This window comes from Lates calcarifer, linkage group LG16_LG22 (assembly GCF_001640805.2).
Source record: "Lates calcarifer isolate ASB-BC8 linkage group LG16_LG22, TLL_Latcal_v3, whole genome shotgun sequence".
In the NCBI taxonomy this organism is placed as follows: domain Eukaryota; kingdom Metazoa; phylum Chordata; class Actinopteri; family Centropomidae; genus Lates; species Lates calcarifer.
Window position 1 is genome coordinate 14688930 of NC_066848.1, and position 15342 is coordinate 14704271.

The window sequence follows — 15342 nt, forward strand, 5'->3', positions numbered from 1 at the left end:
CTGTCCATTTTTAAGCTACAAACTACATTTACACAGCATCATAAAATCTGAGGGGAAAAAAGCCTCTCACAGCAAAGTGAGTTTCCATAATTAACATAAACCTTTATACAGAATGTCACAAATTAGAACTTATTTTTATTGAATAAAACCAGTGAAGTAACATCACTTGTGTCCTCCATACCTCAGCTAAGCGTGAGTGCTTGTGGACGTTCTCTCCTTTGTGAACTGTCGGCTGCAGTTGTTGTAGGACTCCTCTACTGCTTGTTAGAGCTCGAGTCAGTCGAGCAAACTTTCCCCAGCCTGATGATTATAAACACATACAGTATGCACATCTTTAACATTTTCAACACATTTTCTGGTACTATGTATTTCCTACAGCATGTTTTCCAGACTTGTAGAAATTGTTAATAGACTCAGAGAATCAATTTCTGAAAATGTTTTTTTCCAGTACTGAACAGTTGCTCAGCACCTGATAACTGAGGTTCTCAAATCTGGAGTATAGCCTGGGCATGCAGGACATCAACAGCTCTGTCTCAGGTTTGTGTTTCAATAAATTGATGATATTGGACTCATTTTATCTGAAAATGTCCTCATGTTGGAAAATTACAGTCCATGGCCTTTATAAATTGATCCTGTTATGAACAATATAAACAATAGATTTGTGACAACACAGCCAGGGCTTAGTGATAGGTCAAGACATCATTTAACATTAACACTGTGCTTCTCTGGGAATTGCAATGCACAGTAGGTTTTATCTTCTGGTTTATATCCTATTCCATAACTTGTTTTGTCTATTTATTTAGCTCTTAAATTCATCTTGCTGTTGAATTCAATTAATCTTTCTGGCGATTTAAAGAACTTTTACTGATATTACTGTATCCCTGATGCATAAAGAAATATCAAATGTTAACCACTTAAATAAAATAATATTCAACTGATTTAGAATTGCACTCCTATACCATGGTCAGGCTCAAGATGGGCCGTTTAGAGTGTAAAATCACACCAAACTGCATTTTTTTGTGTAAACAGGATTAACTACAACCACTCTCTATTCAGGCAGCAGAAACCCATACTTGTTATTGTTATTGCCTGTAGACCATGTCTCATTTAAAAAAGCTAAAGTTGTATGTGCTACCTGTTGATGCTGAAGCCTGTACTACAATCTCAATTTCATGATAACGTCCCATTCTGTTTTCATTACCACTACTTGTTTGTAGTCGCTCTCCTGCTCTAATTCATGTTCTATTTTGTCTGTCTTCAACTGTTATACAGTCCAGTGACTCATTCTCTGGTGTGTTGTGTGCTGATAACCATCATGATGGGGTGCATATTTGACTGAGTGAGTACTTGCCAGAGCAGATGCACAATGCACAGGGTCGAATGGTGATCGCTGGCATACTGATGTTACCTATGCCTTTCTCATTTGATAATCTCTGTATGGAAAGTTTTAGCTCACACAAATCTGCTAAGCAATGTGAAAAAATGAAAATGTATTTTAGTGGTCCATTTGATGCCGAACCATAGATGTTTTTGTATTTTAAATCACTCTAAAGTAGAATTAACTTTAATTGGTGGTTTCAGAGATAGGAGGCATGACATTGAACAAATTAAATTTGTTGACTCTGACCTTTAGAGGAATCATCTTCAATGGGCTGTTTAAAGGCTGTTATGTCACTGAAGGTGCAAAGAAACAGGACCACTTTTTCTTGTTCATTTCGAATCGGAGCAATCTTCACAAAAAACCAAACAGGCGTCCCTGAAAGTATGAAAAGAACAACACATTTTTAGCCACAACATCTGCTTATTTTTAGAGGAAATGACATTGAGTGTGCATGTAGCAGAAATCCTAATTGCATAGTGAGACTGAAATGTTCTGGACTTTCAAAACTTTCCATGTTTTCCTGTAACACCTGCAAGCAGAGGAAGGTTACACCTGCAAGTGGAAACAAACACAGCATCATATTTTTCTGGGGAAGGTTTCTGTGGTCTGGTTCTCAACCAATTAGCACATTTCTACAGAGGTAGAAATGTTCTGGGCTGCCTTTGAACTCAGCTCTGTACATTACACAGGCTCTGAATACATTTGCATGACAAGAGAGTGGAGCATCAGATTTTTCTCTTTCCTCACATATGGCATTGCTACTTACTGTTCTTTTTGTACATCAGTATTTCAAACGAGTTCATCTCATAATTCTCGAATGTTAGTCGCACTTTTTCTGTCGTGTCCTTGTCTGTGAGCTCCCCATACATGAAGCTGGAAAACACAAAGGGAAATAACAATTTGAATATTTAATAGACAGTGGTACATTCATCCTTGCACTGAAGAGTGCTGAGGAAGGCTCAAATGTGTGAATATCTTAATGAACTAGATGCTCATTAGATTGTGGCATTTTGTCAGCACCTTTTTATATCACCATATTTAACTTCAACATTAAACCTCTTCTTAAAAAAATATACTTTTAAGAACTTAGATGTAATTTTTTAAGTGATGCCATTCATCAAGAGTTACACCTAAACAATGCACACCACAATGCATACTTCAAGACCTCTAGGGAGGTACACTGCAGAATTAGACTGCATTAAATATAAAGCAGAAGTAAATTAAAACTCATTGAAATGTATCCTGAAAGTATAAAAAAGATAAATGTAGCCCAGTGTCTAATTGACAAAATGCAAAGTACCTCTGAAAAACTTGAAGATGGGTCAAGCAACCATGAGCACATTTAACCACGCTGCAGAGACATTCATCTCACTTTGCTTGTTACTGCCACCCTCAGAAGCAGCATGTTCCAGCATGATCTAAATATAACTTAGTTTGTTATGAAATACAAAAGGAAGGCTAAATTTAATGAGACTACATTCTGACGCTGCAGAGACTTTTCAGACCAGTGCTTGATGTAATATCACTGATGAATGTCCTCTCTCCTCTTCTTCTCTCTCTCTGAGCCAGGAGGAATTTGACTGTCTTCAAAGAAAAACACTCACAAACGATTCCTCAAATAACTTTCCTGTCATGCATGGAGAATTCCCACAGGTTTGTCACTATATGTTTACAGGATCCAGTATAGAAGAAATATATACATAATTGAAAAGACGCAGAACACAGTAAGAGCAGTTAAAACATCTCTGATCCACAGACACACACACACACATCTATGGCAACTTAAACACTCTGGGGGAAATGAGTACATTTTATGTTTGAGTCATCCTCAAAAACATCAAACATCCACAGTCTGTGAATGTTTCATGGGCTCATAATCAGGCTCAAGAAGATGTCTTTTTTGTGACAGAAAATTAATCTGTATATCACCAGTCCTGCAAGACATGGTTCAAATACTGTTGGAAAACAAACAAAGCGAAGTAAATGTAGAAAAGCCTGCAAAAACAAAAAGATGAAATACCAAATGACTACAAGGTTATTTGTAGAATGATGAAAAGAGTAATACATACTAAAATTGATTATCAAGAACCAATTAACCCATGATTTATCAAATTATAGGCTCCAAAATATTGTGTCTTTAGAGTGAAAAAGAATACCAATCATGTCTAACATCAAAGGAAATCTTCATCTGAAAGTAGCCAAAAGTTATTTTGAAACAGAGGTCAATAATATGAGAGGAAGGTGCATATTAGAGAGGAAAATGCTGCATTTAAAGGAGATTAACACAGGAAGAAATGAGTGCAGTGTCAGTGCAGACATTTTCACTTTTTATTCTACAACACTGAATACATCAGTAAATACCCAACTTTTATACACTTCTATGTATTTTATAAAGGCAGTTGCTAATTGTGTTCATTTTGTTGTGTTCTTGTACTGAAGAGGCTCTTGTAGAAGAGGTAGCCTAAGGTTAGGTTTTTACGTCTGGCGATTGTATTTAGGCCCCAAAAATCAAAGTGGTGTTAATTTGTAAAGTATTGTAAACTTTTGTTTGTCACAGAGCTTATTTTCTGTAATGATACAAAAACCCATAAAAAAAAATTCCATGGGCTTTCTGTCAAGGGAACCAGAGAGATGCTAATTTCCGCAGTTGGCCTACATAAATATGTCATCCCTGCAGCACTCTATGGCAGTTACAGTTCAACTGACAATGTTACATCCACCATTTTGTCAGATCTGTGATCGAGCAAAAAAGTGGACTTTTTTTCATTTGCCTTTGAGGAGGGATCACTGTAGATGCTCTTTTTAATTTCAGTTGATCCATGATTGATAGCTAATATGATGTAATACAACCCAATTACTAAATCTATTTTCAAAAAGTGCAAAAGTTGTTTTTTCCCTATAATGTGAATACACCATGAAGAGTTGAATGGCTGCCGCAAGGAGAGGGAGGGTAGGTTGCTGGTCTTGTGAATGCACATGGCTCTGTGCCACTGCCATCGGAGTTCATGATGGTTTAACTTCAAACTACACAAAAGGGGAACAATACACAAGCTGATTTTACTGTACTTGATATCTCTGAGTGATACTCATTTTTACCAGCATAGAACAAACAGATCAATGAAGAGAAACAACACTGGTGCAACATCATCTTCAGGATCTACCACTTCATTGGAGGTACTTTTCTGAAATTTATGGTATATTTATGCATATAAAACAAACTGCATATAAACTATTTAAACATACAAATGTTACATACATTTACTGTACATACAACAAGATAGAATTAGAGGTTTTTAGGTCTGTTTTCATTGCTCTTACAAACACAAGACTCGACTCTATCTAGCAACCTAAAAATAAACCTTAAACAAATCGTCACACACACTGCTCAATATTTGTATTGGCAAGTGTTCTGAGGCTTATGTTTAGGGACCTGAGGGTCTAAATCAGTAATAGCCGCAGTGCTGGCTGTGACAAACACCATCTCCCACAAAAGACAAAATCTCCCACGGTTTTCAAATCTGGCAGCACCAACTGTCCATGTGATCCTATTAATATAGTGCTTACTGGCATATCTATTACATAATAAACACAAGTCCTACAATTATTCCCTCAAATAGGAATACGACTCATTTGAAGAATTCCTCTTTTTTTATGTGAAGATTTTTGGAGAGAGCGCCCTGGGGAGACTGTGAATTCTTGGGGAGACTTTGGGAGACTGTGGATTTACCGTTACAGTCAGTGATGTGGACAGTTTCAGTTTTTACAACCTGATTACATCACAGATTTGTGTCTTAGTTATCTGGTTTCTGGCTTTGCAAGAGAAAAATAAATGTACTGGACTGTCTTTGTCCAAGTGTTATTCTCATTCACTTCAGCATAGCAGGATATATTGTGATCCTCTGCGGAGATGCTCTGCCAAATGAAATTGGGAGATGGAGTCAACCTCTCAGTTAGATCTAGTATAAAGAAGGGTCCCTGAGAACCAGAAAACTATGCTTCTCATACTACTGAGCCTAGCAACCCTGTGGAGGAACCTCTCCTGTCTCCACACTTTCATCATTAAGGTCAATACCCAAAGCTATTAACTGTAATTGAGGTCTGAAATAAACTAAGCTACAAATCTAAAGCTTAGTGGTTCCTCATAGCTCTAGCCTTATAGTCATGCAGCTGGTTAGTTCACCACTTTAGTCCAGGCTGAAATATCTCAACAACTATTGGATGGATCGTCATGAGATTTTGTATGAACATTTATATCCCCTTCAGGATGAATTGTAATAACTCTGGTGATCCCTTGACTTTTTATCTAGTGCCATCATCACGATGTCAGTTTGTGCCATCAGCCTCAGCTGTTTTTTTGTGTTAAAAAGCCAAGTAGAAAATGTTAGCATGCTAGCACACTAAACTGAGATGATGAAAATGGTTAACACTATACTTTAAAGCTGCAACAACTGGTTGATTCGTTGAATAGCGGATCAAAAGAAAATTATTCGTCAACGGCTTTGATAACTGATTTACTTTTTCTTTTTTTTAAGAAAACATTTTGAGATTCATAAGTTTCAGCGACTGAAATGTCGCTATTTTTTGGTTTCTTTAGTCTTTTAGTTATTGGTCAGACAATAAAGATGTTTGAAGAGATTACATTGGGTTTTAGAAAATTACGGATATTTGTCACAATTTTCTGACATTTTATAAATGAAATGACTGATCACTTAATCAAGAACATGGTCAACAGAGAAGTCAATAATCAAAATAATCATTAATTGCAGGCCTAAGACTCTTAGTCACTTTCTTAACAACATTTAAACAGAACACTGACTCACTGTCTACTTCAGTGCAGCTGCTGCCCTTATTCAGAAGCAAATAACACTATTTGATTAAAAATAATAGATGTTTTTGCTGTACTGCTAATGTATTAATTCCTCCTCTCATCTTGCTAACGAATAAGGAGTTATGCAAAAGAATCAAATCTGGGGACATGGGACATGGCGGCATGTAGTCACTATTACCAGCATAATCCATTGTTTCCTTTTCACTCAAAATAAGATAAAATGTCCATTGAGTAGGAAATCACCAACACAAGAAAACACCTGCATCCAATCACAGACAACTCAAAAACTGTATACACCTGTTCCTGATTACATTAACCTCCTTAAATAAGCCTCTTTACCAATTACCTCAAAATTAGGATGCTCTGCTTGGTGAAGAAGGTGCAAGCTTCAAATAAACATAAATAGTAGCACAACTACAAAATAAACTCATCGTATTTTCAGATAAGATCATGTCAAGCCACCACAAACCTTCTATTATAGCACTTGCAACAGTTGAGCAATAGCAATGCAACAGTCCATGTCTGTATGATGCAAGGATCTAAATGAGAGTTCCACACAAATGTTTACTGCAGGCACCTACGGCACTGAAACAAACCTTGTAAAGAAACGCATCCTCTCTCTGACAGTATGATATCAGCAGCGTGATCAGCACAGTCTGATTATTCTAGCTTTGCCGGCCAACATGAAGCTCATCCAGATTAAGACGACAGCTGTAGCCATAAGAAGTTCTTGCAATGTCACTGGCTAATCTTGTTTATCTAATACAGCAAACTATCTGTAAAAAGAAATTCAAGATAACTCATTACATATTGGTACATATTCAGTATTTGTAATCTAGAGGAAGTTAACAATAAATGCTTAGATATCTAACATATCTTAGATATGTTCTTTCATTATGGAGTCTGTCTGAGCGCCAAACTTAAATATGCCTAAATATTGCCTACCTGCAGGTGCTGCTTTTCTGCATCACCTCTGCTCTGTGGTACCCCGACAACTTGCAGAAACCATCGTTGCTGTAGACGATGGGCCAGTCCACTATCTGAGCGTTTCCCAGCACAAAGTTGGTATCTGTTTGAAAGTCAATGGGAAAGAAAAGGGCAAATAACTTGAGAGGTTACATTTCAAAATGACAATATACAAAGCAAATGTTAGTGCAAAAGTTTAGATAAAATAGAATTTTTAATTATCTAATCTTGAACATTTTTACTATGAATGAAAAAAAAATAGATAAATGTCACTTTCAATAACATTGTTTATGGACAAGAAAAATGCACACTAATCCTTTGAAGATTTTCATTATAAACATTTACCATTAGAGTGTTTCAGCAGTTATACTGGGCCTGTACTGGGCAGGTCATTTATATTTTCAATGACTTGGTCAGTGACAATGATGGCGGTTATCCCCACACCATGGCTACGTAACCTGGAATATGATTTTTTATCTCTTCATGCTTTTTGTGTTTATTTAAAATCTTTTTTGAAATAAGTTTCTTTGTTTAAAAATGTGTGTCTGGCTAGTAATGTTTCCCACATCATTAAAAAGACCGAGAAACCCTGCCATTAAGAGCTAACACACACTTAAAGATTTTCATTAGTGTGCATGATGGTCTACGGCCCATTACACATTCCACACAGGGTGAGTATACACAAATGTAACCCAAACACAGACTCTTTGCTTATGTAGAAAGCATCTAAAATATCTGCTTCCTTTACTTTTTTATTTGTGGTTGCTCATTAGGTCGACTTTTAACAAGAAGAGCTTGTGTTGCCTTTTTGTGTGCTGCATGTAGAGTATGTAACAGGCCTTGTTAGCTGTTTCAGAGGTGTTTGGAGGGAAAACAGTTAGTAGTTGCGTTTGTCATTAAATGGTCCAATTTACAGATGGTGATTATTATGCAATGCTGACCAATACAGTCTACAAATAAAAATACCTACTGTCATCGATTTTGAATCGATTTTGAAAATACTACTGTCATGGAAAACAAGAGTCCATTAATTCTCATATGGTGTATTTTTCTTATCTAAATGTTAGCAAGGCCTCCAAGCAAAACCTATTCATGATTATAATGTTAATAAATAATCATTGGGTTGCATGTACATTTTAATGTAACCTAATTTGCTTCCATCCTATCTCTATACCTCAGTGTCATTACTTAAACCCAAAATGGTCATAATACATGAAATTAGAGAATAACACTGGTATTTTTTCACTTTAACACCTGGTTTTTTGAACTAAGAATGATAAATAAAACATGCAAATGACCGGACCGAATTGAATTACCACAGAAAAATATGCTAAATTTTGCCTAGCTCAATACAAATGGTCCTACACACTACATTTGTTTCAAATTCCTGACCAAATCAGACTGCAGGCAGGGACAGACATTATGAGTGTGAAGCTAATCATGAAAATGATTTGAACAGGGCATCTATTTTTGCCTTTGATTTGTCCAAAATAAAGTAAGTGTCACATTTTTTAAAATACCATTATTATAAGTAAATTACAATTATGCAATACTTAATTGACAAATTAGACTTGTTTTCTCATTTTCACATTTCCAAGCTGTCACTTGATATTTTACATCAAATAAAAATCAATGTGCAAAACAATTCATGTATTTTGCCATGTATTTTTGGGAATTCTAAAAAAAAAAAAAAGTTCCACAGCTGATGTAATATTTCTAATACTTGAAGTAAAATGATCTCAAATCCACATAATTTTGGCAAAAGGCAAAAAAGAGCAGAGGTAATGCTTTTAAATGGGACAGGAGAAATGATGTCAACTCGGAATAAAACAAAACAAACATACAAAAAAGTATGGTAAATTTCAAAGCAAACCACCTGGCACACAGATTACATTAATATGATGACACAGGGGTGAAAGAGCAGGAGGGGAGTTCAAAACACCTGGTACAAAACACACACACAGAAATGCCACTGGATACCACATATAAACACACACACAAAATAAAAATAACACTTAAAAGCATGAGAACATGGACAGAGTATGGTGCATGAGACGTTCCATGCCAACGTGTTATTTTACAATGATTAGATGGGTGTTAATCTTGTGGTTAAAGAAGCATAAAGTCCAAAGCTCTATGACTGATATTAGCCCTGGATTGGTTATTTACTGTTGTGTTGCAACACAACGATCTTAACTTCACAAAGATCTTAAAAATCTCAACATGTCAGTTCATTGCTTTGTAAATTAACAGCATTTGGTATAGAACATTTAGTGATACATTACAAAGAGATACATACTGTAAAAAAACATAAGCAGCACGCCAAACTAAACTTTATAGTACCTGTCTGTCTATGTGACAGTGTCCAAACTGAAATTTTTGAAAAGAAAAGAAGGTTAACAGATTACAGTGAGAAACATCTGTTGAATGTCAGACAAAAAAAGACGGGACGAGTCAACTAAAAGAGAGACACAGGTGGTTACAACACTGCTGTGAACTCAGCAATCCTCTGTGTGTTTGCACTAACCTGAATGGTAGTTTCACACTAAAAACAACAAACTATCGTCTGATTCATCAAGACCTCAGGCTGAAGGTTAACCTTGTTCACAGAAACAGGTGTTGCTCTTACGGTTTCTGTGCACAAATTAAATCCGTTTTGTGCTATTTTATGGCAGTGGTGGAAGAAGTACTCAGATCCTTTAAATGCAAAAGTGCCAACACCACATGGAAAAAATAACCTACTACAGGTGTAAGTCCTGCATTCAAAATCCTATTTAAGTGAAAAAAATATTAAATTTTAAGTATTAAAAGTAGTAGTTACTCATTCTGGAGAGAAATGGCCCCTGTGATACGTTTTCCTCTCTGGGTCTCAAACAGTTATTTAAATGAAACTGTTTAAGAAGTTTAAAGGGGAAATGTCTATTATAGACATCTGAAAGTTGACTGGGGCATAAACTTACTACTCGCTATACTTTCATATTTTGGTTGTGCAAAAGTGTCCAACTGCAATGTCACAAACATTGTCTAATCTGCTGCAGCTAACACGTTAGTATGCAGTTGCATACAGTAAGCAGATTTGCAGTAACTTAGCATTCATTTGGAGTCTTGTTTCTGTCCACCTGATGAATTTTAATCTAATATTCAGTCTACTATGGTCTATAGTCTACTTTTTTTTAAGTCTCTGCCAACTTCTGAGAGAAATGTTTGGTTCTTTAGCGAGTTACAGCTCATTGTTTATCTGTCTGCCACTTTACTGCTCTCACAGCACTGTTTTCTGCTGCAGTTAGCTACTGGACATATACATGAAAATCAAAAAATAGTAATTAAATTGTAGCATAGAGCTGGTTATTTAACAATGAATGACTGGAAGTTACATCAAAGGAATATTTCATTGTTTGTGACGACCACCCACCACTGTGTCTCTCACAACTCACTTCACTGTTTCTCAGTGGCATCCTGCTGATTATAGTCTCGTTTCTAGCTTCGGAGAGATTTACTGCTCGCTAATCCATGGAGCACCCAAGGTCGTGAGAAAAACATATGCATGTGCTTTTGTTTTTAAAGGGTGGATTTTTTTTCTTTGATAAAACTAAGGGAGTCAAATATCACAAGCCTTTTTCTGGAGAGATGCACGCACCCTTTCTGAACAAGTTGTTCCTTTCTGTCATAACAAGTTTTAACATAGATATGTGCAACAGGGGAACAACTGACAGTGAGGCACAAGAAGTGCATACACACTTGTTTGGCATATTTCTGGGGGTATTAACCATAAATAACAGAAAAACAACAACAAAAACAACAAACAATTTTCACCAAACCCCACTGAAAAAAGAAGTAATTCTAGCTCAAGTCAGTTAACTGGTGTGTATTCAGTATTTGTCCCCAGATGTGGCTGGTGTCAGGCATACGCATAACACTGCTGGTTCTGTTTCACAGCTAGCTGTCTAGTGTCATAACTCTCCCATCCATCCTGTCACCTCCTATTGGATCTAATACTACAGAGAGGCCAAAGGGTTACTGACACCCATGTCCAAAAATACTATCAGACCTCCCTCAGAGTTTGGTAAGTTTCAGCTTTAAAATGCTGTTAATTGTCCTCACATCTGGACAGCATACTGTGCACTAATTGAGTAAAAACTTGTCACTGCTATTAATCATACCTGTTAAATATGGTTTTGATTTCCAGTTTAAAGCCAGAGGACTGTGTGCTAATTGTTTTTAAACTTTTTAGATGAGTGAAAATTTTTCAACCCCCATAACTCATCATTTTACCATAACAGATCAAAATCCCCTCCGCTGCCATGTCTGTTTTAATGTTGTTTCAGTTGCATTATCATCCACATAATTAAAAATGCAACAACAAAAAAATGTATGCAGCGGTCTTTAATTGGAGATAGCCTGGGGTTTGGATGGACAAATATGATTTCCTAATGACCACTTAAACAGATTCTGTTGGTTCATATCAGGCATTAAAAGCCATTAGCGACAAAAGCCTAATAATTTCAGGGGAATTGTGACAATTCATATAAATAGCATTAGTCTGCTCTCATAATGGAGATCACACCGATTTCTGGCACAATTCTGCACCTTTTCATGTTTTTTAAAAAAATAGCTAATAACCTACTATATTTATACTTTACTTGTGTTGGCATTAAGATAGAAATCAGTCTCCAGGCTGTACATTTATGGTCCATATTATCTTCCAATTAAGACTTCCAGTGGTCTTATGTAATCAATAGTAAATTCAATGATTGTTTTAACCTGCTGCCTTTTTCAGTCTCCACATACTCCCAATTGGGAACAGGAGCTTTGTCACAACCTGAAAATTAACATACTTAATTCACTTACAGGGATTTACATGAGTCGTGAGATTTTCAAGCAAATGTTTTAACACTTCAGCCTTTTTTTTTCTGCTACGTAGCTCAGTGAAAAAAACGAACTTTCTCTCACTAATTAGCCTCCTTCATTTTAAAAATTTGCTTAATTGGTTGACTGGTTTGATTCGACAGGCTGTCAGATAATCACTGTGCCCATAGTTTCTACGACAGGCTTGGTTCTGTTACAATGTTTAAATCTCAAAACGGTGTAGCATATGAATCCTTCTCCTTACCGTTCGACCGTCTCACAATATTCTCCAAAAAAGTATTCTGAGGGGCCACAAGTCCCCTCCGACCCCCCGCCATCCTGCCTCTTCACTCAGTCCGCAGGTGAATCTTTACTCCTCAATCTGCCGCTCGTCTTCATAGTCTCTCTCTTCGGCTGTGAGAAGACGCTGCGTGGATTTCTTGGACAGAGGCTGTCTAGTCTGGTCTGCTCATTAGCTACCACCTCAACCCGGTGCGGTGCGTTGGCGCCTCTTTTACGCACCTCATCATCCAGGAGGAGAGGAAAACGCCGCCTGAGCGCACCGGGCAGGAGGGGCCGCGGCGCCTGCTCCTCCACGGTCATCGTTACCAGGAGCCGGAGCGCCACCTGCTGGACAAAACAACGTCTACTCAATGACACTTCAGTGCAGTGGATACTCATGTCATTATTTACTACTTTCAAAGGCAAATATTGTAGTTTTTACTCCAATGCATCTTATTTAATATCTTTAGCCACACTGCAGATTCAAATGAATAATACAAAATATAATTAACAAATAGAGTATACTGTATCACCATAGATTATGATAATATTCACAATCTGCCAGGCATTATATGAAGCATAGATATGAAGTCACTAAAATTACTCCTGCCCCTGAAGTGATGTACATATTGATGCCTCAATAACATTAATTCAATAATATAACATACATGATTCTGAAATGGGCCACTCTGAATAGCAAGTAACTTTGTTGTACTTTGAGTATATCTTAATGCTAATACTTTTGTGCTTTTACTTTGAAAGTAAAAGTACTGCCACTTCTACTTGATTAAAAGATTTGACTACTTCTTCCACCCCTGACTCTCCAATGCAACTGGAAGAATATTAAATATTGTACTTTTTATTTTCAGTTCATTATCAGTTCTGAAGCTTAGAAAATACTTTGTTGACAAGATCCCCATTGCTTTCTTCAATGACAAAATGATCTCAACACCACTAATAACAAACTCCTGACCCCTGAACATGGAACTACTGAACTAAACTACCTCAACTGTATAACGTATAGCAGCTAAAACTAGCTCTACCTTAAATGCTGCTCACACTGTGTTGCACTTGTTTTATCAACCTGACATCACATACAACGACATATCAATCAAGGGGCATTTTTCTGCAGAACAAGTACTTTTTGTCGATGATATTTCTGTATTTCTATTTGAGTATTACCTTGAGGGCAGGAATGAAATGTTATGTTATAGCATATGTCAACAAGATAATCTCTACAACATATTGAGTTGATTTGATATAAATATATAAACTACTGTGCGAACATTTCAGTGAGATCACACAGTATCACCAGAGTCTGATTGGTCCCACATTCATTTCTGCAGCAGGACGATGACCCCAAACACACAGCCATACTCATCTGGAGCTATCTGATCTCAACATCATGGAGTCAGTCTGGAATTACATGAGGAGACAGAAGACACTGAGACAGATTAAATCCACAGAGGAAATGTGTACAAGTGTACCTGCACTTCGTGTGGTTTTAATTCATGAATAAAAACTTTTCATGGCCTTACTTTTCAAAGCCTCCACACTTAACTTTCACTGACTAAACCTTATTTAACAGATTAAAACAGTGAACTGTGTTAAAAGTGCGTTACCAAACTGAGAAGAGGGAAAGCTTCCTGCAGTCAACCCCGGAGCATTCTGGTTAGTTAGTTTTTCAAGGATTAATCGCTTACAGTCATGTTCTTGAAATGGGTGTCCCAAAAGCAGCAGTAATACTGTGCCATGTGGGTTCCACCACCCCTCTTTAATTTCTGCAGTAGAACTGGCCCTTTCAAAGACAGCATTTTCCCTACCAGCTCATTAATCCTGTTCAATTATTTTGGACCCCGCAGTGTCCACACAAAGACAGATAATGCTTCTGGTGACAACATTCCCATGAAAATTAAACAGACAGTACAAAAATAGCTTACGTTTTTTAAGAAAATTGTCATGAAAGGTTTCCTCACACCTGTGGTTTCTCTGGAGCCCAGGGGACTGCTGGTTGTCTATCCTCTGTTTGGTTTCACCTGTTGTCTCAGGTGTAAATCAGACTTGATGGCTGCTATGGAAACCAGCAGGGCTCTGTGTGCTGCAGAGGAGTACTGAGTAACCCTGTTTTGTGCTAAACCAGGAGCAGTGCATACATTGGGGTACACACATTAGATTCTTAAACAATTCCCGGTTTGACTTTACTTAAACCCCTTGTTTATCATTTATAATGAGTATATAAACATGTGATAAATTGTTTATACCTCACTATAATATATTTGTAAGCAGGCATTAGTGTTTATTAATGTATTTTTCAACAGCTGCAACTCTCCCTGTGGACACCCATGACTGGAGGCTGGTGTATAAACAGATATAATAATGTCAAACATCTCATAGAAACAATGTGCAATTCTTCACACTGTGCCATAACAATAGCTTAAAATATCCTTACATCTACTGACATCATCATGCGCTATAAACCAATTATGTAAGGTCTATATATTTTACTGCTTATGAATGCTAAATGGGGGTAAAGGTAAGTGAAAATATTGTTGACTCAGCGTTTGCTTTATGTTTTATGTTGCACCATCTAGTTTTTTAATAACTTCATCAATCCATCCTTAAAAGGCTATGAAAAGCAGGTGCAGGAGACGGTGATGATGATCTCTGCTGGCTCTTTCTATAGATGTGCATTATGTTGGAATTATAAGTGGTATGAAGCAGCAGTTATCAGACAGGTCACTGATACGGTATCTCATGTGTCACCAGACTGCAGATAAAAACTCAGGTTTCAAAGAAGGTCAAACTCCAGCACGCCTGTCAGTAAGTAACCAAAAAAAAAAAAAAAAACCCATAGATTCTTGATATTCTGGCCAGTAACTGACAGGTATTATGTCAGCACAGCCTATTTTTCCAAACGAAAAAACATTACTAAATTAAAGCAGGTCTAATAAGAATTTGCAAATGTGAGACCATTTCCATGAACCTTGAAAATGTGTTCTTTCTAGTTTTTCTAACTTCAAAGGCTCAAAGGGGATTAAAT

The 15342-nt window shown here is 36.9% G+C and overlaps 1 protein-coding gene across 2 annotated transcripts in view; it reads right to left on the reverse strand.

Annotated features, from left to right (window-relative positions):
• The window catches only part of LOC108896269 (potassium voltage-gated channel subfamily H member 1), a 70079-nt gene extending 57434 nt beyond the window's left edge, over window positions 1–12645 (reverse strand). For both annotated transcript variants that reach the window (XM_051076574.1, XM_018695306.2), the window contains exons 1-5: window positions 12286–12645; window positions 7155–7278; window positions 2148–2254; window positions 1628–1756; window positions 182–300 (exon numbers count right to left, since the gene is read on the reverse strand). In XM_051076574.1, the coding sequence (XP_050932531.1) occupies window positions 182–300; window positions 1628–1756; window positions 2148–2254; window positions 7155–7278; window positions 12286–12358 (552 nt within the window). In that variant the 5' untranslated portion in view covers window positions 12359–12645. The remainder of the gene's footprint in view (window positions 1–181; window positions 301–1627; window positions 1757–2147; window positions 2255–7154; window positions 7279–12285) is intronic.
• Between the last annotated feature and the right edge of the window lie 2697 nt (window positions 12646–15342).